The sequence below is a fragment of the Diachasma alloeum genome, unplaced genomic scaffold (genome assembly GCF_001412515.2).
Source record: "Diachasma alloeum isolate Michigan unplaced genomic scaffold, Dall2.0 Dall_scaffold_00179, whole genome shotgun sequence".
Lineage (NCBI taxonomy): Eukaryota > Metazoa > Arthropoda > Insecta > Hymenoptera > Braconidae > Diachasma > Diachasma alloeum.
In genome coordinates, this window is record NW_021680345.1 from 2601024 (window position 1) to 2623104 (window position 22081).

General features: G+C 35.8%; 1 protein-coding gene and 1 long non-coding RNA gene across 2 annotated transcripts in view; one reads left to right on the plus strand and one right to left on the minus strand.

Annotated features, from left to right (window-relative positions):
- Positions 1–22081, minus strand: part of LOC107042544 — a 119757-nt gene that overhangs the window by 10016 nt on the left and 87660 nt on the right. The window contains exons 2-5 of the mRNA XM_015263612.2: positions 17091–18392; positions 15875–15973; positions 15116–15817; positions 10141–10421 (exon numbers count right to left, since the gene is read on the minus strand). Of these exons, the coding sequence (XP_015119098.1) occupies positions 10141–10421; positions 15116–15817; positions 15875–15973; positions 17091–18392 (2384 nt within the window). The remainder of the gene's footprint in view (positions 1–10140; positions 10422–15115; positions 15818–15874; positions 15974–17090; positions 18393–22081) is intronic.
- Positions 9054–12287, plus strand: LOC114841469. Its single transcript, XR_003783127.1, has 3 exons — positions 9054–9125; positions 10104–10413; positions 11892–12287. It is a non-coding gene; the product is annotated as an uncharacterized LOC114841469 (long non-coding RNA).

Below are 22081 nucleotides of genomic sequence, written 5' to 3' on the forward strand. Positions count from 1 at the left end.
TACGGTGGATTGCTCATTTCATAAATGAGTTCAAGCGAATGGCAGTAAGATTTGAAGACTTGGAGAGGAAATCAGGAGGAAATGTTAAGAAACATTTTTTATGAAAAATTGAATTATCTTAAAAAAAACAAAGGCAAAAAATGAATGAAAATGTATTTGGACATTCAACATTAAAACGAGCCTTCACTTGCAAATGCATGAAAGTAGGATATTTGTCTTCAGAGAAGTAATCGAAAAAAGTCTTCAATCATTCAACTTTTTCACGTTTTATTGATATGGATAGACTGAAAGATAAAGTAAACCAGTGTCCTTTCAATCTTCAGGAAGAATTCTCGAGAGACATTTTCCAAATAAAACTATTATTCCCAGAAAACCTCTCTTGTCATTCTAGTCTGTAATTACTTTTCCTGACAATAATCTCAATAATCAGAAAAATTTACAAATTGATTTAGGAATCTTAGTTGGATTGTCCAATCTATTGTTTAAAATAAAGTCTCACTCCGAGGAAGATGTAAGCTCCGGTGTCACTGTACGCCCGTTCAAAACACTCATCTCAATTCCAAAGTCCCAAGTATGTAATATTTCGCTAACAGAAATGAAGAGGAATTACATTCCGGTATTGGTGTCGAGTATCCTGGGAACATGAACCTTTTTATCAAGATCTTGCGATGCAAATACCATCGGATATTTCAGAAGACAATTAATTCTGCTTGATGCTTTTTTAATGCCACTGAGAGTCACTTTCTAGCCTCATCCAATATCCGTTGTGTGTAATTGAGAGTCTACCTCGCTGGATGCGTAATTTATCTCTTTTATTCTTCGCTGATATTTTTATTTCACCTCGAGACGAAAATGGTATTAATTATCAAGTGACGTTTGTGGATTTTTCGCTCTACGTATGGATTATTTATCGTCAGCAGGAGACACTGTGGAATGAGTTAATGGAAATAATTGCATTAAAACATTTGTTTGAATTTATTTCCGATTATTTCTGGGGGGAAGAGCATCATGAAATAATTGCAGGAAATAACTGCATTAAAACATTCATTTGAATTTATTTCTGACTATTTCTGGGAGGAAGAGCATCATGAGGTTTTTTAAAAGATCTTGCTCAGGACTTGTCAGAGGAATACAACATGCTGGGAAAATTTCGTGAACTTTATTTCGTAAAGATCCATTTTATTTTTAATTTTTTCTTGTGGAAATTCCACAAATTTAGTCAAAATACTTCAAAATGGCGTTGATTTACTTTGATTATAAACAGTATGAAGTAAATTTAAATGTATTCTTATATGTTACATATTTTTTTGATACATAATCGAAGTGGTTTTCGGGTGTTTCGACCAAATTCGCGGAATTTCGAGAAGAAAAAATTATTAATAATAAAATAAATCCAGGACAGAACCCAACTTGTATGACAGCTCAAAATACTTGTTTTGATTATAAGAGTTACTGAAAAAAAGATGAGAAAAATAAAAGCTGACATAATTTTGAAAATTCAAGTTTTTCAAATTTTTTTTTTTTATAATTTGGTATTATGAGCGCCGAGGGGTTGAACATGATATTACCCAAAATCTTCTTATAGATTGTAGAAAATGGAAAATTTTGAGCCGTCATATATTAAAATCGGCTGCATGGGACCCGAGTTATTGAAACAAAACGAAAAAACGAAGAAAAAATCGTATCTCCGAAATGGGCAGTCGAAGTAATCTGAAAAAAATTGAGAGATAGCTTTTTCTAGCCCCCCAATCGCAGAAGAAAATCAATTTCCAAAAGGGTGAGAGGCAACCGTTGACTCATTTGGCAATACCTCATATGCAATTTCCAATATCAATCATAGAAGAATGCGAATATCTCTACAATAGACTCTTATTAAAAGGATTTACGAAATTGTTTTGCAGGAAAGTGAATTTTCTACTAAGAAGTTCTTTTGACATTTTCCTCTCAACCGATCATTTCCAGAGAAATTCCGGAAAATATCCCTGAAATGTTCTAACTCGTCCACCGTTTACACATTCCTGCCTTTAACCCATGAATTATTCACCATCAACAGCTCTGATTGCGATCGTAAAAACCATACTTCCTTGTGGTAAATCCTCTTAATGACGTCGGCATTGCGGAAAAAAAAATAGTTTGTGGTTTTGGTATTTAATTCTGAACACGAAGTGCCAATGAAACCTGGAGACGCTAGGATACTGAATATGGTATAATGCATGTTGTATGCCGGAGTGAAATAAAATTACGAAATCGTACTTGACCTCAAACTTACCGAGGCGCCTTGATCGATATGACACGTATAAGTGGCCACGGTCGTACCAGAAAGTTTCTTGTTTACTTTAATTCTCTTGAGACCAGAGTGACAACGATGATAAAACAAGTGATACAGTGCTGATGACCGGAGAATGTCCCGGAAGTCAATTAACTCCCGATGTTCAAATGAATAGTTTCGAGTTAGGCGAACACGAGAGGAAAAGGTGGAAAAATTCCACTCATCTCTTGCCTGTCATTTGTTTCTCTTTTTTCACAGGAATTGAGAAAGTCAATATTGGCAGAATATCTCTTCCTCCGCAAGGACAAATTCACTGGATTCTTTCCACGCGATTGCAACTCTCGTTTACGCGTCATTGAATCATTTCAATTGGATTGTCGAGGGACTTTTATTGTAAATCGTGATTATGCTTTTCATCGTATTAAATTGGTTGTCCTCGTTCAATTTAGGTCGTTTAGCTTTGAACAAATGAGAGGTAACGATCGATATTACTATTTTGGGGCAGTTTAAAAGACATCTCTGTTTTATTTTTTTTTAAAAGTTTTTCCCACATTTTTTTTCGAAGCCCAGTTGATGTGGAGACCATTGGAAAATAATGTATACGACATATTTGGATTCAGTGACCTTACGAAGAGACTGTTTGTCTAATAATTCTGAAACTAGTAGATACAGAAAAAGAAGTCAGACAAGCTCCCTCGAAGGGAATTCCGCGATCTATGGAAAAGGCTCTTTGGCATATTTACCTGAACGTAATAGTATCAGAGATTCTTGAGAAATGATCTTCATTTTCAATTAGAATCTTTATTAAATTCCCAAGGATCGATTTAAGAATCATCTTTGCAACTAACATATTCCGAGAAAAATTGTTGAAGATGTTTTGAATTTCATGAGCATCAAGGAAATTTTTCGATGAATTTTTCCGCACTCTTCTCTTTTAATTTCATAAATTCATCGCAATTTTTAACCGCAATTGCAACTCTCACTTATGCGTCGTGGACTCATTCCAAGTGAATTGTTGAAGGATTTTTGTTGTACATCATGATTATGCTTCTCATCTTCTTAATTTGGCTGTCTTTATTGAATTTAACACATTTATCTTTGAACAAATGAGAGACAACAATCAATATTATTATTTTGGGGGAGTCAGTTATTCTTAAAATATTTATCATTAAAACACTAATAAGTTTGAACGATATCACATTTTAACTTTTATAAAAAAAATGTGTTTTTTCAGAAAAAAGTTCTTTTTATATTTTTTTTCGAAGCCCAATAATTGGAGAAATCTATGAAAAATAATGCAACTGACATCTTTGGATTCATTCACTCTTCGCAGAGACTGTCGAATATTCCTGTAACTTCTACGCTTGACTTTTTTCATATGCAATTTTATGTACCACAGAGAATCTTCTTTTGAAATTTTTCTCAGAATCCAACGATTGCGGAAAAAATTGCGGAATGGGTTTCCCATTCATTTTCAACCCCGGTAGTGCCTCAAAGAAACTACGAATATCTCCGAAGCTAGTAGGTACAGAAAAATAAGTCAGACAAATTTATGTCAGACAAGAATTTATAGTGAAATTTTGTATCGAAATTTTGGGCATTTGTTTGTCTCAAAGAAATTTGATGAATTTTTTTTCAGCGCATAGGCTACGAAAAAGATCTTCCGACATATTTCTCTGAGTTTAGTAATGCCAGAGATTATTGCGAGAGATAAATTCGAATCGCTATCAAATTCTGAAGAACCTGTTTGCGACTATCTGTAAAACTAGCAGGACCAGAGATTAAAAAAATTAACAAAAATAAATCTTTAAAGATATGCTTTCAGCTTCCCGATCAGGGAAGTCATTTATTGTAATCACCCCGAAAATCGAATTTCGATTTTTCACCAAATGTTGGAATTTCAAGGTCTCTATACTCATTTCCAGTCATTTTGAGAAAAATCTGTGCATGTGTGTGTCTGTGTTGTGTAATATGTCTCAAAATTTATCGTTCACGATATCTCGCGAACCGTCGTTCACCGAGGATTGCTCGATGTCGCGATTGGTGACGTTTACAGAGAATTGCTTCACGTGATTTTGTGCTGATTAGATATTGATCGATATCGATCGAGCGATTAGTTTCTTACGGTAGAAGAGTGTGAAAAGAGGAATTTTCTACGTGGAATAGAGGAATCGGGAAGCTCTTGGTGCGGCTCCAGTGTGTCACATTGCCTTCAACGCATTGACACCAATATACCCAATTTTGGAAGCGAGCGACAAATAATATTCACCCGCCGTAGGAGCAAGCGTGGCGCGCAAACAATACGTGAGGCTACTCTATAGTGTGAACTCCGAGTCGAAATTCACTCTGAATTTTCACTGTTTTTTAAAAATCAAATTGATTCAATCGCAAATAAAAATATTCGTTCTAATGCGACTTTTCAAATCAATTCAATTATGCATGAAAACATTTTTTACAATGCAATTTTCTCTAGTAGCTTTAAATGATTTGAGAATTTGACCCAACGGCTTAAAAAAGAAATATAACTCAATTTAATTTAATATAAAAATGAAGAAAGATAGACATGAGAAAATGATTTCAGTAATTTCCGAATCTAAGGGAGATAGCGAAATTATCGTAATTACATTTGTTGTAGCTCTCAATCGGCTCTACAAAAAATGTTATAACAAAAATTTTGCTATCTCCCATAGATTCCGAGATATTCGTTGAAAATGGGTCAATTGTGAAAATTGACTTGTACCGTTTTACACCACTTCGCTACTAATTTGTAAAATTGTTCATTCAGAAACATTTTGCCAATTTATCGAAATTGCGGCAAAATAGCCATACTGCGACCGAGACAAAAGCAACTACACACTTATTTTTATTCTTGTAGGTAATTATAATGACCTATAATTAAAGTTCTAATTTTAGGTTCAACAAAAAGTTTAGAGAAAAACCTTAAATAGCATATTTCAACACGAGTGCGTAATAATATCAGTAGCGAAGTGATAAAACGGTTTAAGTCGACTTATCTCCCACTTGCGTTTTGGAGGAATATTTCCGAATCTAAGGGAGATAGCGAAATTATCGTAATTATATTTGCTGTAGCACTCAATCGGCTCTACAAAGAAGTTTATAATAAAAATTTTACTATCTCCCTTAAATTCCGAGATATTCATTGAGAACTGGCCAATAGTCAAAATTGAGTTAAACCGTTTTACCACTTCGCTACTGATATATTCTCTACCTAGGAAGGGACAATAAAGAAGTCGGGCCCACGTGCAAAATTAGCATCCGAGCCAAAGGCGGGAGTGATAAGCACGTGGGTAACGGTCCTTTATTCATCCTCCCGCGGTCAGGACGTTATTTTCCGTCACAGCGTAGGCGCAAAGTTAAATTTTATTTAAAAAAAATGAACGGAAATGTGCACTTTGCGTCCGCCGTGGCGAAAAAGTGTTTTTTAGCCCGTGGGAAGTGTGCAACGCTCGCCGAAGGCGAGTGCTATCCTTTCAAGGGTTAAAGGACACTTTTCCATGAGTGTCGAATCCTCTTTTCCGTCATGATGTGTAGAAATTTCACTTCACGCACAAGTGATAAAAAAGTGTTTTTTGACTCGTGGGAAGTGTGAACCTTTCCAACTACTGTCAAACTATTTTTTATCACAATGTGTAAAAAATGGGATTCTGCGCACGCGGAACGTACGTAAAATTCCAATTTACGCACAAGTGATGAAAAGATATTTTTTTCCCTACTTCATAAGCGACCAAAGATTTCCTTTCGACGAATTTCTGTAATTCTCTTTCTTCCGAAGAAATTCATGAAATACTTGAAGACTTATTTGTTCTGGTCCCGACATCTCGTCACCACTTTACACTACATTAACGATAAGTTCAATGAAATGTTATAAACTTGCGTTATCGATCTACCTCTCGTTCCGCCACAGATGAAAAAAAAATGGAATTTTTTTCATTCCAAAACTGTCAGCAATAAATTCCTCAAAGACATATCTTACCTCCAACAATTTTCCGTAAGTTTAACAAAAGAAACCATGAAAATTCAAAACCCTTCCAAGAATCCCAACACCACTATGAATTCATAATAGAAAAAAATCTAAATTCCTCTTTTAATTATTATCAGTGCACGTGTGACCACGAACACCACATGATATCTGAACAATGCGGAAATCCCGTCGATGACTGATTATACGTTTGGAGCAATAAAAAATGATAAATAGAACACCTGATACTGCCCTCGTCATCGTCATTCACTTAGCATCCCACAAAATAATTTTTTTTATTCTTGTCCCTGTGAATAAAACGAATCCTTGGTGTATAGTTTAAGGACACTTCTGGGGAAGACCCTGAGAGAGTTCAAACCGCAGTGAGAATAATAACGCACTGTAAAATACAGACCATTTGCATGAGAAGACGAATAGCTAAAATAAATGTCAAAAGCAGTTTTTTTCACTTGATTTACGTAATTTCCTTTTTATTCATTTTTATTAATATGCTTATCACGTTATCGCACATTTTACACGTACTCCTCTGTATTTTCATCATTTATGTACACGGATTATTCTAGTTTTATAAATAAAACTCTCACAATTCATTCGTTAACTATTTACAAGTATTACCTAACAATCCTTTCATTTCAATGAAATGTAACGGTACTATCTTAACATTGTTTTCTCATCGTGCACTCAATAACAAGTCCCTGGAGTGCATTCCTCAAAACCCTAGAATATTAAATCAAAAAGAGGGGAACGTTTTCAGTTGAAAAAAAATCTCATAAAAAGTTTTGGATAATTTCTTTCTCCATTTCGTCGCAATTATATTCGTATAAAAATAATAGTCTCCAGTGACAGGCGTCGTAATTACAATATCTGAGCATATTTTTTATTTCTCCGTTCGTTTTAATCATCACATGATGATAAAAAACATAAACGAAATCTGTTTTTTGGGGATTCAGTTTTGAAGGGGTGAAGAGCAAGAGATGAATATGAATTTATTTGTTGTTTGTATTATTTTGAGAATATCACTGTCAATTTTCGTGGAAACAGACATTTCACAGATATTTACAAAAGAATTCAGTGAAAATGTTTCAATTTTTTTTTCTTTCCTTTACTTCAGAAAAGAAAATTTTCGTGATGTTTTCCTCTGCATCTGCTAATCCTCAAGATATTTATGAAATAAATTAATAAAAATGTTTGACACATCTCTTTTCTACCACTTCAACACAGAATTTTATTTACAAACACTAGAGTCATCAGTACGTGTAACTCTAGCAAAACAAAACCGAGTGGAATAAAAATAGAAGAGAATGACATAATCATAAATTATGTTAACTGCCTCATGAATTTATGAATTAATTATTAATTCCTCTAATCACTTAATCCTCATCTGTCATTCTTTCTATTTAATTTCACCCAATTTCATCTCCTTCTCGCAAAATTTCTCTTCACAAAAAAATTCATCAGGCACTAACGTAATAAGTAATGTCCTGTCAGTCCTATTAGCTTATCTATGTTAATCACAAGTTAGTGACCATGTGTACACGTACCGACGCTTGACGAAATCTCAGACGAGTCTTTGCAATTAATATTCATAATCCCTGTTCACATAATTAATGATCCTCTTGATTTCATCATTTCAAAATAAAAAAATACTTAACAAGTCTTTTGTGATGTTTACATTTTCTTAAAGAGATTCTCGATTAGTTTTAAATTGAGAGTCGTCATGAGATCTGATCAAACTGTATGCACAGTCTTAATTTACTATAAACTAGATCACAGGTGAATCCTCTGTGATATTCGAGTGAATTCAGGAATCGTCAGATTTTACATTTCTAATTTTTTATTCATTCTTTTATTCTTTGATAAATATCTCTGAATCTAAGGGAGATGGCAAAATTTCTGTTGATACCTTTTTTGCAGAGAAAAAACAGAGCTACAAAAAAGGCTCTTATGAACATTTCGCTATCTCACACGGATTTCCAGATATTTTCCAAAAACTGATGTTGAGGTGTAATTCACTCATTTATTTTCATAATTTTACTAAATATTTTTCTCATTACTTGAAGCAAGGAACTTTTTAATATCCCATCTTGACCCTGGAATGATCCTACACGTGAAAATAATTTCTATCTGCCAGAGATGAAAAATAATTCATAAAATAATAATAATTGGGCTTGAAGTTATTGATCTATCGCTTCATCCTGACTTTGTATACTTCTCTGATATGTACAAGACACTTCGAAATATTCACACCAGTCTCCACCGATTAATCTCGAAAATTGATTCATAATTCACTCATTGTAACAAATAATTGCACTCAAGTGTCACAATCCTAACAATCCATCTAGCTCAAAAAATTAATAATAAATAATAATGAGATAATAAATCACAAATGCTCATTGGAATGCAATAAATTGCATTATCTCCTGACAAAACATGTGCATCAATGAAAGGAATCAATTCAACAATTCCCTACTCTCTCCACCGGTTTCTACGCACATTTAGATCGAAGGAAAATATTATTTACAAGTTATTACAAGTATCGCTTACTTAGGAGTTTATAATTTAATTGAATTATAAAAAGTTTAACTAAGCACAGACAGACACAGCCTGATTGAAATAGAAAAAGATTTTACGTGGTTTTTTATCAGCTAGGATACAAAATGCACGTGAATTCAGACTGAATGAGTTTAGGTAATTTCTAGGTACTTAGGGGTCAAGGAATTCAAAGTTTGCGAGGCAAACTGATTCTTGAATGAGTCTTATCATTTCAGTTGTTGCTGAAGCGGTAGAAGAAGAAAATATAATTTGTTTGCAGAGGCTAATGACAAATGTATGAAGATATATTTCGTGGAGAATTTTGTGAGTTAGAAAAAAAATTCCAAGTTGTTTATCTCGACCTAATAATTTCAGTCACTCTTTAATTTTTTATTTTAACTAAACCCATTAATTTCAAAGATATTTCCAAATTAATTTTCATCTAATTTTGTATCCGTTCATTTTCCTTCCTGCAATTATTCCCAGAGTAGTTCGTAAAATTTTTGAAAGCAAGGAAATTAGAGGAAAATGTTGAAATATAATTTTTGTCATAATCTACACACAAGTTTTTTCGAGTTTTTTCTCTCAATCGAATAATTGGAACTATTTGTGGTTTTAGTTGGCATGCAAATTTTCATTTATTTCTGTTTATATTTTCGATGCATTGTAAATATTTAGAAATATCTTTAGAAGAAAGTGATTGGGGAAAAAATGTCAAAAGATACTTGAAATTTCAGAGATATTTGCAAATTAGTGAGTTCTGAATGTTCCAGTTTTTTCTTTTTTAATTCAAATTATTAGCAGATTTGTGAGAACATCTCTGAAAGACAATAGTTCAGGGAAATTGTCAGTTTTACCTCTAGAGCTACGAATTGCGGAGATATTCACAAATTAGTTGACATTGAATTTTCTCTTCATATTAATTCTTTCCCTTGATTATTCACAGACTACTCCGCAAATATCTTCGAAAGGATATTAGAATACAATATTCAAAGAACTGTTCTTGTGAAAAAATTCCGAGATGTTTTTCAAACCCTAGATTTGCACGTATTAATTAATTAAATTTCCTTCCTCTTCCACTCCAATATCTCATAAAAATGCAAAAGAAAATTGATCTTCGTTGGGAATTTTGGGTGTTCTCACGTGTCAAATTGTTAATATCATTAAAATTCTCGCGAATTATATAATGGTCGAAATTATCGTTGGTAAATTCAAGGCTGTCCTTGGAAGCTCTCAAATTCGTTGAAACAATTTTAAAAGTATTTGAGTTGAAGTGTTAATTGCAGATAATTTCGTTCACAGTTTGATGTTTTATCCTTCGCTGGAAATTGGATGGCACTCGAGCGAATCGCATTCGGCAAGTGCCTCACCGCCTCTCAGTGGAAATTCACCGGTGGAAAGGCTCTCAGCTGCCATTGCTGATGAATCAATGCTATCGAAGTAAGAATTTTGCCAGGCTGATGGTGGACGAAATCTCCTCGTTGGTGAGCCAATTATGAATTCGATTCTCGTTGAGTCGTTCAGGGATGTATCTTGATTCAATGAGTCTGGATAGAGGGATGACTCACTGTGACGGAAACTGGTTGATGAACACCAGGAGGTCGGGGGATCGGTGAGGGCCTAGAAAAATTATTGCACCCGGTTAATCTTCGATGATGAATCTACAGGAATGCCAATGATTTATGATCATAATTATCCATTTTTATGTGTTTTTGTCACTTAATTTATGCATTTTATCTTCTTGCGCAATGTGAAACGCTCGAGGCTTCATGGTTTTACCACACAATTTTTCTATTGTCTATACCTGCAGAAGTTTTATGTTGGGAGGCGTTGTTTTCAGGGATTGATTCATTAGTTTTGCTTTTTTTATATCTTGAAAATGGAGAGCTTGAGATGCATTTATTAAGACTCATTTGGCAGAAACAGGTGATTGATCTTGAAGGTCTTTCGGAATATCTCAGGAATGAAATTTTTTACGCAGATTGTTTAAGAGATATCGTTACAGAGAAATGCAAAGGCTACAAAAAGACCTCTTGAAATGTTTTTATGAATTCCTCAGATTCTGGGAGATTTTTAGAATAGTTGTCATGTCATTAAAAGGACATGTTGCAGAATTTATTATCTGATCACTTGATTATTTTAGTCACGAATGAAGAAATTGACAAAGAAATTTATAAAAATTTAAAATTTCTACAAATAATATTTGATTGATCTTGAAGGCCTGTGAATATCTCGAGAATAAAAAATTTTACACAGATTGTTTAAGAGAAAAAAATATCTCTTGACAAATTTTGATGAACCCCTCAGATTCTGGGACATTTTTAAAATAATTTGCATGTGAGGAAAAATGCATTTTGTAAAATTCATTGCCTGATCACTTGAGGATTTTAGTCAGGAATGAGGAAATTCATAAAAATTCATTGCGAGACATTTTTGTCGAGAATTCACAAAGCTGCAAAAAAAAATTCTTCTAATCAATTCTCCGAAACCTTTCTTTTGCGAATAAATTCAAAAAAACAATTCAGATGACGAGTTAAAACTACAAAATGGTGTGATAATTACTTATAATTTTGAAAATATCTTAACAATGAATTGTTGAATGGATATGAGAAGTCGAAGAGGTACTGAAGAGAACTTCTAATAAATTTCCATAAACCTCTTCTTTTCTGAAATTTCATCAAATAATTTCCATGAGAGTTAGGAACAACGAATTATCTAGAGTTTATCAATAAATTCTAGCAAAACTCTCGATGATTTCTCATAAAACTCCTTGTTCTCAAGGCATTTGTACACTAATTCGTTGAACAGTTCTGTCTTCACTTGGCTTTCTCCATTTCCATTTAAAATAGTTTGCGTTATCCTGAACAATAAATTGGAGTGAATAGCTGATGAAATAAGTTCACTCTACTGCAAAATTTCTGAGGTATAGACAAGCCCTAATAATTGTAATCATAGTTGGTCGACGAACCGCAGGCCAAGCAGGTAAGCGTGTGGTCGATTAAGAGAGTTATACATTGCTCAATTTTCCTTTTCCTCAAGTGCACAAAAAAAATCTGTAATTATCTCACTTATCTACGTCCGTATTGTCAGGCATTCTTGGGGATAAATGCAGCAAACCAAATCATAATTCCGCGAAAATAATCAGCAAGGTAATAAAAACCAGAGGCAGAGATGTTAAGAATTTTTGAGGAGGGAGGAGTGACAGATATATCCAGTAATTTCGTGCTGTGGTCAGCGAGGATGAACAGACAAAGAAGACAAAGTGTTAAGTCATAAAAAAAAAATCATGCAGACGACAAAAAACATTTTGTAATGAAGGAAATGAGTCTGAGGATTTTATACATATTATTTGACAGATATTTTTGGAACTAATAAACTTACAGGAAAAGCCAAAACACTCCTTTATGTAATTTACAATTTACAAATTGTAGAAAATATTCGCTAAATAATTTGAAAATCCACTTAGTTCTCAACAGTCATCTACGAATGTGTATAGATAATTTAAGGGGCTACGTCGGGGAAATTTAAAAGCCTTCACTGGACCTTGGGACCCATTGAATAGTGTGTGATATATGACGGAATATGGGAATAACTAGGGAACTATGGGAATAATCGTATGAAAACTACGGCACAAGGAGCATTTTGAAGGTGAGAACAGGAAAAAATGAAGTTTTTCGTGGTTATACGGGGCAAAATCGATCGGTCCGCGACTTTCCCTAGTTATTCTCATATTCCGTTATATATAACAAACTGTTTAATGGGTCCCAAGGCCCAGTAAAGACTTTTAAATTTCACCGACCCTTAAATTTGAAAAATTTACTGACCGAATTTTTCATATCAAATGGAATGATTAAATTCTAGAAATCAAAGTGAATTATAATTCTTTCAAAATTTATAATTCTGCATGCAAACAAAATTATCTACCGTTTGACGATCTAAGAAATTAATGTAATTGTCGGTCTGATAACATTTCGTCTTTTTCTACTTGAATCATCGCCTCAGAATTCATTCGATATTCTCACAAGTGCCCATTCCAAGAAAGTGTCAACCAAAATAGTAATGAAATTGTGAAATACGTTGGGATTCTTTAAATCCTCGAAACTACTCTTTCCTGATGATCTCAAAATTCACAGGAAAATTCAAATTTTGTGATAAGAAATGGAGAAAATCCAATTTAGAAAACTTATGCCCAGCATTTCTTAAAAACTGTTTTTTAATCCTCATAAACTAATATAGATCATTATTGATTCCAACAGATCTCTCTAAAATTACCCTGAAGAGGATCCACAATCCGGGTCGAAACGTTGGTGCTATTTGAAATCTAAATAATAAACTAACCGATAAGACAAAAAAATAGATGGTTAGTTTATTATTTACATAGATATTATTACATAGATAAAAATCATGGAAAGGGATTGTTTAAACTCTTCCAACATCCCATTATTTATCTATTATGAATGCAATAAATTTCTTAGAGAAAGGGCCAGTGTTTCTATTAAAATTTTTCATACATGCCCCCATAAAAACATGACTCACTAGAGAGTCCTCTAAAAATTGAGAGTTAAATAACCCCTCTTATTTCACATTTTCATTACTTAAAATTCTGTAGCGAAGCGGTAAAAAAATTTACCTCTGTTTAGCTTGTAGCTGAGTTTTCGAGGAATATCTCCGAATCTAAGGGAGATAGATAAATTTTTGTCATAACCTTTTTTGTAGAGCTTAATCCGCTCCACAAAAAAGGTCATGACGGAAAATTTGCTATCTGCCTTAGATCCCGAGATATTAATTGAAAAGTGACGAATAGTCAAAATCGACTTGAACAGTTTTACCGCTTCGCTACTGAATTGCGAGAAAGAAGATCAAAATCACCAAGAGAAGATACTACCTCACTACAGGAAACTCAAGAGGACTACTGGGAGTAATCGTATCGTAGGCGAAGCTTCACTACATTCCAACTAAATAAGCTAAAAAACGAAGCGTCAAAGCAAATGATAATAAAAGAAGCATAACTTACGATAGACTGACGGACGCGAGAAGGGGCCATTTGCGTTTTGAACAGCCGGGGTTGGAGTCGAACGCACGCTCGCCTGCGCTCCAGTTCAGACATTTCGCTAGTGGTTGAGTGGTCAGTCGGTATTTTTAATTTTTGTTAAATACAAAATCATCGTAATTTCTCAAAATTTAATCTAATTGACGAGTCAGTTGGATTAAATTCCGTTGTCAGAGTCACTGTGGGGGGGTGAGATTAATTTTTTAATGTGAAAATGAGTAGCTACGTTAAATTAAAGGAGCCAGGCAAGATTCACCCATGGAGCTTTTAGTTATTCATTATTGAGATATTCCTTTCAAAATTTCACTCAACAAAAATAGATAAATGAGCAAAACCCATGTTATTCTTTTCATTATCTTTTTTTTGAGTGAATTTATTCAGAAATTACTCCAAAAGAAATTGCATAGTGTAGTGAAGTGATAAAGGGTAACGGATTAATTATAACTTCAAGATGAGTCATTCAAAGATGAGTTTTTATGTATATCTTTGATTTTTGTGGAGATAGAAAAATTTTCAGATGATTCTACAAGAAAGTCTGCACATCAATTTTTCTACCCTTTTGCATCCAAAGATATTTTCAGAAAACTGATCCCAATATAAAATTGACTAAAGCACTGTCAATTTCTTGACGAATATCTTTAAATCCAACAGAAACGGACGAATCTTCCTTCAAACTTTCCTCGTAAATCTCGACTTGTTCTGCAGAAAAAACAATTTTACAAAAAACTTCTAACCCAACAGAAATACACAAATTTTTGCAAGCAACATTCTTCTCTTAAACCTCAATTTGCTTCAAGATATTACCCCAAGAAATTGATTATTGACTACATCATGAAATTAAATTATCACCTTCCCCTTCCCCTTCTCCACCCTCACCCTCCAAACCTGAATACCTCTACAAAAACATCTACACAGAGCAACATCGAGATAGCTCTCAAGGGTTTCATTAAAATTAGCTGTCCCTCAATCCGCCCCCTCCAATTAATGATATTAATCGAAAGAAATAAACAAGTAGAAACCCCTGGTCATCGAGAATCACCCCCTAAACAAATGTTAATCCCCACATGTTAAAGTAGAATCGAACACAGGAGAATGCAGTCCAGCGTCAGGCCCTAGGTCCCTGGATGCCCTCGGCACCATATCCCTCATCCCCAAGCCCCATTATCGACAACTGTACTTGGATTTGTCTGAATACTATCATTAATGGTCGAGGAATGTTTTACTTCATCCAGGCAGTCCAAAAGTGTTGTTTAGCTGGTCGTACCTTGCCGGTAGTGTCAGTGTCAACCGAGGCCCTTGCTAAACTGTGTGATCGTCTTGCTGGTGCAACTGGTCTTCTCGGTACAGTACCACTTTTCATAATCATTCCCTGATGATTAATTCCCTGATAATTATGATTAACCCCTTGATAATGATGATTATTCGTTTCTAGTGAGTCTCTGGCACGTGAGAGTGATGATTTGTTGAGTGAATCACGACTTGAATTAATCCTGGGTAATGATTTATTGAGGGATTCTCTACTCGTGTCCTTTCCAGTCTTTGGGAGACTCTTGCTCAGTGATTCACGACTTGAGTCTCGATTTTTTGTGAGCGATGACTTTGTTCTGTCATTGGTACTCTCACGACTAGAGTCCCTCGGAGGTTTTGTTAAGGATTTGAGGGATGTCTTTAGGGATTCACGACTGTCACTTTTGGTGGGGGGTCTTGGTGCTGTTGGCTTGCTACCGGGTAAGGGGATTCTACTCGGTGGACGTCGTCTGGGGGAGGGCTTCACTTCCAGGGTCTGGTGGTGGTCTCGAGCTGACTCGGTACTGCTTCCTGGCTCTAGGCAGCTTTGTTCGCATCTGGGCTCCACTTCCGAGGACTCGGGGTCGTTCAGCGGCTCGGTGGAGGGACGCTGCTGCTGCTTCTCCAGGACTCGCACGCGGGCTCGGGTACCCTCCAACTCGATGTTCCTCTCCTCCAGCTGGAAAAATTCAGAGAGTCAGGGGCAGGGCTTCACAGGGAGCTGGGGAGGACGTACCTGGTAGCGCAGCTCGTCGTTCTCCTCTCGGACTTTGTCCAGGCGATCTGACAGCGTCTCAGTACTCTTCTTCACTTCGTCTAGTCGGTTTTGCAGGCACTGAAAATTGGAGAATTCATTAGGAGTTTGATGATTTTTTGAAAGATGAGGGCGGTGAAAAGGCCCGCACCATCATCGAATGATCATTATTATCATTATTTGGATTACGATGGACATTTTGATTTTACGCTGAGAGAGAAAATTACTTTTGATAAAGGTGATTTCCTTGATAGAAGAAAATATTCTCTTGTCGATTGTTAGAATCGTGAAATCTCCTGGTAAATAATTTTGCGCTCACACTGAGAGAAAGAAGTCTTTCAACAGGATAAGATGCTCTTGCCCCGAGAAAATTTTCAAGTGTTAGCATAAATCTTCCCATAAGTTCATATAGTTTGCGTTATATCTAGAATGTAATGGATTGTGAGAATTCACACGTTTCCGATTTGATCAGTCATTATCTCCAACTGAGGAATTCTTGTTTCTATTGCACGACCAACACTTTCGTTGTCAATTCAAGTCTATAGAAAACTGATCTCAAGTGTTGTGCTCTTTGTGCAAGCTTTTATGTAATCAAAGTCCTGACGAAAAAAAATTCTAGATATAACGCAAATTACATGAATTTGTGGGAAGGAAATCATTTCTAGTTTTGGAAACGTTTAAAAATTTTCTCGGGACAAGAGAATCTCATCCTGTTGGAAACCTTTTTTCTCTCAGTCTGAGAACAAAATTATTTATCAGGAAATTTCACGATTTTTTAAATTGACAAGAGAATATTTTCTTGTATTAAGTAAACCTTCTTTGTCAAAAGTAGTTTTCACTCTCAGTGTATAACTTTTTTTCGATTAAACTTTTTGTTCATTAACTTCCTTTGAAAAAGCTAGATTTTTCTATTCAATTTGTTCATACGTGTCCCCATGAAAATTTAACTCTCCTAGAGATTCATAAAAAAGTTGACTGCGAGTCCAGCGCAATCATTTAATTTGTTTTACTGAAAAAATATTGAGTATTGCTTGTTGTAACTTGAATTCTCCAGAAAATAAGTTCCTCTGAATTCTTTTCCTTCAACGTCTAAAGACAACTCTAAAAGAATCTGCTAATGTCTTCAACAATCAACTCCCAACGAAGTTCCAAACTGAAAAATTTAATTGCATTCAACGACATGTTGTAGCCACTGTACCTGATTATGGACGGTAGTAGTGATAAGATGTCTCTGCAGCTCCAGAGGCGACCGTTCCCTGAGGATCGCAGCAATCTTCTCCGAATCGACATTCTTAACATGAGCTATTCTAGTAGGGGACACCAGAACCGAGTCCAGGGCGCCCAGCCTGATCCTCCTGGCCTGAGCCGCAGCCTCAGGATCAACGTCCTCACCCCCTGGCAGAACAGCTCCATTCGCAAGAACATTCTTCTCAATGGTCCTCGTCCTAAACCGATTCTTATGCGCCTTGGAGCCCACCGAGGCAAACGCAGAAGACTTACTCCTAATATTAACCGAATGTTTGGGCGAGGCCAGCGGAGAAGACGCCACAATCCCCACGGGTTTCCTCTGCACCGAGGGAACAACAATCTCCGAGTCCCCTTCCAGACCAGCACGAAGTCTGTCCTCGAGTCCACTCTTGATAGCAGACAGAGCAGCAAGTTCCAACTGCAGTTCTTGCGCCCTTGCTCTGCTGGAGATCGTCTCGGCTTCCAATTCCGCAACTTTATCGAGCAATTGTTCTTTCTCTCGTCTGAGGAGCGTCACCTCGTGCTCATTCTCGTAGAGATCGTCCCTGGATATTTCTCCAGCGTCAGTCACCTTTTTCACAGCCTCCAAAACATCATCAGAAAGACCCAATTCATCGGGTGCAACACTTTCAAGTCGTCCCTGCAGGGATTCCACCTCCTCTCGAAGTCTTATTCCTTTTCTATGGATTACGTCCAACAGATTCCACAGTTCATCCTCAGCTTCGTCGAGAATTGGCTTTGGTGATGCTGGACGGGGTATTGCCGTCGATGCACTGTCCTTGGATGACGTTTCAGTGCTGAATCCCGAGTCCTGGACTGTTGCGCTGTTCTTACTGCCACCGCTGTGCGAATTACTACGACTCCTTGGCAATGATGATGCTGATGTGTCACCGTCTCGGGGTGCTATCCTCCTCCTCACCTTTCCCGGCTCCCACTCGCCGATCCTGCGGGACGATGGAGATGACAATGGCAATGGTATGTGGGAGGACTGATTCGAGGAGGACATCACGGAGCCGGACACCGAGGCCGTCGCCGACGCTGCCATCTTGTGCCTGAGGTTTGGGAATGTCTCGATAACGAGGTCCCGAAACTCGAGTAGTGCACCGACCTCATTCTGCAGCTCCTGGAGGGCTACCAGGGACTTTGCCTGCTCACTTATCAAGTAGTGAAACGGTCCTGGCCGGAGGGGCATGCAGTCCATACCCACTGGGTCGTTGCTCACCACTACGCCGTCCGTTGAGCCACCGCACTGCTAGAACATGAAGAGAAGTTGCCTGTGAGGAATTTTGGTTTATTCAGTTCAACGCTCTTACTTGACTAAGTACAACTCATCGAGAAACGATAAAATTCTTCATAAAAAAGATATTTTGTCAATTTCTCACCCTTCAATTCTCAAGATATTTGCAAAATAATAAAAGTGCGAAATTTTGTACTCAGTTAATTTTTCTACTTAATTTAATCTGATTACTCTATCATTTTATTGTAATGAAGGCCTGATTTCAGGTGGTTTCCAAGAATTAATAAACAAATAAAACTCCTGTTAATGTTTCCTTCATCGAAATGACAAGTGAGTAGGTATGTGTACCTAAGTATGACGAGTGAAATCGAGTGACTTTCATATACACGTGAAAATAATTTACGACCTCCCGTGCGAGTAAAGCACGAGTACTTCATCGCATACATTCGAACTTCCCCCGGATTAATGTTGACGGTTTTCACTCGTTTTATTCTTCAGCAGTAAGTGTACCAACTGTAATCATTCTCCAATTTCCCGGTTCATTTTGACGCTAATGTAATGAAATGTTATTTACAAATTCACTCCGCATCATAAAATTCAATCACCCCAGAGGTGCATTACGACTTTTATGCATTTCATTTCAATTTTAGAGTAGTCAATGTTATATTATAAATAAATTCGTTTACCCCCGCCAATTTTTAATGCCTGAAATTTATCCAATTTCTCGGTAGATCAGGTTTTACAACGCCTCTTACATGAGTAATACGCCAGCAGCATTCCTCTCATACGTGAAATCATAATCATAGTTCACGTAATTGATTGCATTTGAAAGTGCAATTTTTCACAATAACGACAATTCGAGGAAGAAGGAAGAATAACTTTATTTTTCTTTATTAAAAAATGAAAGTCTTCACTTGCATTTGAACGAAGAATAAGTCCAAAAGTTCATCCACATGGTAACAAATCTCATTCGTATCCCATAAGAGAGAAAATCCATTTCCCCCTGGATTGCGTAACAAATATATTTTACTTACAATAAAAAAAATCAACAAAGTGCATTTCATCGTTCTAAATTGCAGTATGCCACGGAATAATTGCAGTCAATTGATACTCTTTTTTCAGTGAGAATGAACTCGCTGGAGATCTCTTCATACGTTTCAATGATTTCCTGTCCATTACGCAACGAATAAAATATATTTAACGAGTCGTAATGAATTCGTCAAAGGGCACTTGTGTAAACAAGAGCTGTTGAATCAATCGCAGCTGTACTTTAGCTTTTATAAATGAGAGAGGATGCGGGCTTGACGGCTGAGGGGGTATAGCCGCGTTGGAAAAAACGATTTTGCAAGTGACATACCGATGAATATAGTTTAATTATTGATGGAGTGTGCAGAATGGAAGGAAATTATCACTCGGAGGGTAACAAGAGCCGAATATGGTAGAGAATCAGATGAAAAACTTATTTTTAATTTTTTTTTTTGTAAAAAAAATGACCAAATCGAGAGTGTTCTGTTTTTAATGCAAGAATAATTTTAATATTTTTCCGGTAAAGAGGGGAATTCTATCCACAATTTACGAAAAAATTTAAAATCATATTTCAGAGACTATTGGACGGCTTTTGGAGACTACTTAGAGGCTTCCTAACTATTACCATGATTCGGAATAGTTAAGAAGCCGAACCATTAACGAATGCTAATAGTTAACGAATCGTGGTAATAGTTAAACAGCCTCGGTGCCAGCAACAAATTCTTTCGCTCAATAATACAGTGTGGAAATACTGAAAGACTTGGTTAACATCGCATTTCAACTAAATTTCTCTATCATTCCATGTATAGTTGTATACTACTCGTCACTGACAATGTCATCTTCTTCTCGAATGAATAGAAAAAATTGTCGTGCTCTCAATTCAAGCGGAAATTTGTGTTCGTTCTCTGGAAATCCCATCGTCATAACTCACATCAGTCTAGAGTAGTCTAGACCCATCAGCACGTACTAATGCCTCGTCCCCTTATTTGTATGTAGATAAACCACGCTCCCGGTGTCTCTAGAATCTAGAGTCTAGATTAGTCAAACGAAAGAGGAAAGTGTAGGGAAGAGAAAACTGGGCTTTTGTGTCAAACTTGTCCGTGAAATAATTCACATTGAGACCTACGAAGATGAAAAGGATTCGTCTTCCCTCTTTCTTTCGGATTCAGGGAACATTGGACGTCTGTTAACCCAGACATAATCGTTTGCATGGTCCCTTCGAGGGCAACAAGACTGGGGAATATTTTTATTTCGTCTTTTATAGTCTGTTAAAATAAAAGCAGGGAAAGGATACGTTCACTTGATATAAAAAGTGCAATTGAATTTTTTTATTTCGCGGCTAATCGCAGAATTGCGAAACTCGTTGATGCAGGTGTCGAGGTGATGTGGAGAAATGAGAGATAATGAACACGCGATTTTTTTTTCATTAAATACTGTTTTTAACAACACCAAGAGGTTCATCCTGTTTATTCCGGTTAACAGGGCACGCAATTGTTTATGTCGATGAGTGGAGAATAATTCTCGGAGTAGAAAGTGGGAGATATAAAAAACATTTTTGCGGAATTGAAATAAGAATTGTTGCTGAAACTTTCAGGTTGAGAGGTGTGTATGAACATTTTGGAGTCGAGATAGTGAGGATACTATATCTCAGATATCATCCAGTTTAGAGTGAAACGTCCTGAAAATTCTCTTGACGATTTGGAAATCCTTGACAAAAAACTTCGTTTCATTTTTTTTTCTCTGAATTTATTCGAACTTTAGGTATTTTAACTCCACACTGAGAGAAAAATTACTTTTGACAATGATTATTTCCGTGATACAAGAAAATATCAGCGATCGCTCGACAATCATTACATTTGTAATATCTTGTAATATTATTGGAATCTGAAAGTTTCTATTACTATGGTTTTATTATCTTACTTGCAATTTGAAAATATTAAAATAATTCATAATTTAAATTTTTCTATTAACCATTGAGTAAATAATTCTAAATTTTATAAAAGGATTTTTCAATGATACATGTAATGGTCTAACTTCTGATCCGATTAATGGTTAATAGATTATTTCGGAATTTAAATATTCGATTGATGATTAATTTGGTAATTAATTGTTGAGTGATATTATCGGTTAACAGAAGCTAAATTTAACTTATTTGAAAATTGATGATTGTTTTGATCTCTGGGAAATATTCTCTTGTCAATTTCTAGAATCGTGAAATCTCCTGCACTGTTACAAATTTTCGTTTCAATTTTCCATGCAAAATTCCGGAAATTTTTATCGTTTCAAGTTCCACTGAAATTTCAGGAAATCTTGTCTTTGAAAAATCAAATATACCATTGATTTTCTGTTCAACTGATCGGGAAATCAATAAAATACTTGATTTTTCCGTTCAATTATTCTGTGAAAATTCAGAAAAATCAGGAAAATTCAGGGAAAAATTAAAAATTCATGTCATTTTGTGTCTGAAATTTTTAACACTGTGACTGAAAATATTTCGCCTATTTTTTAAAAGAGGAATCGTTATTGCTTCTTGTTGGAATATTCGAGCACAGCTTTTTCATTACCATACAAAAACTGCTCGACAAAAATTTATGACATACTGAAAAAACAGTTCTAGAAAGAGACTAATTTACGATCCGTTGAGCTCTGCATTTGAGAGCGGTTTAATCCTAAACACA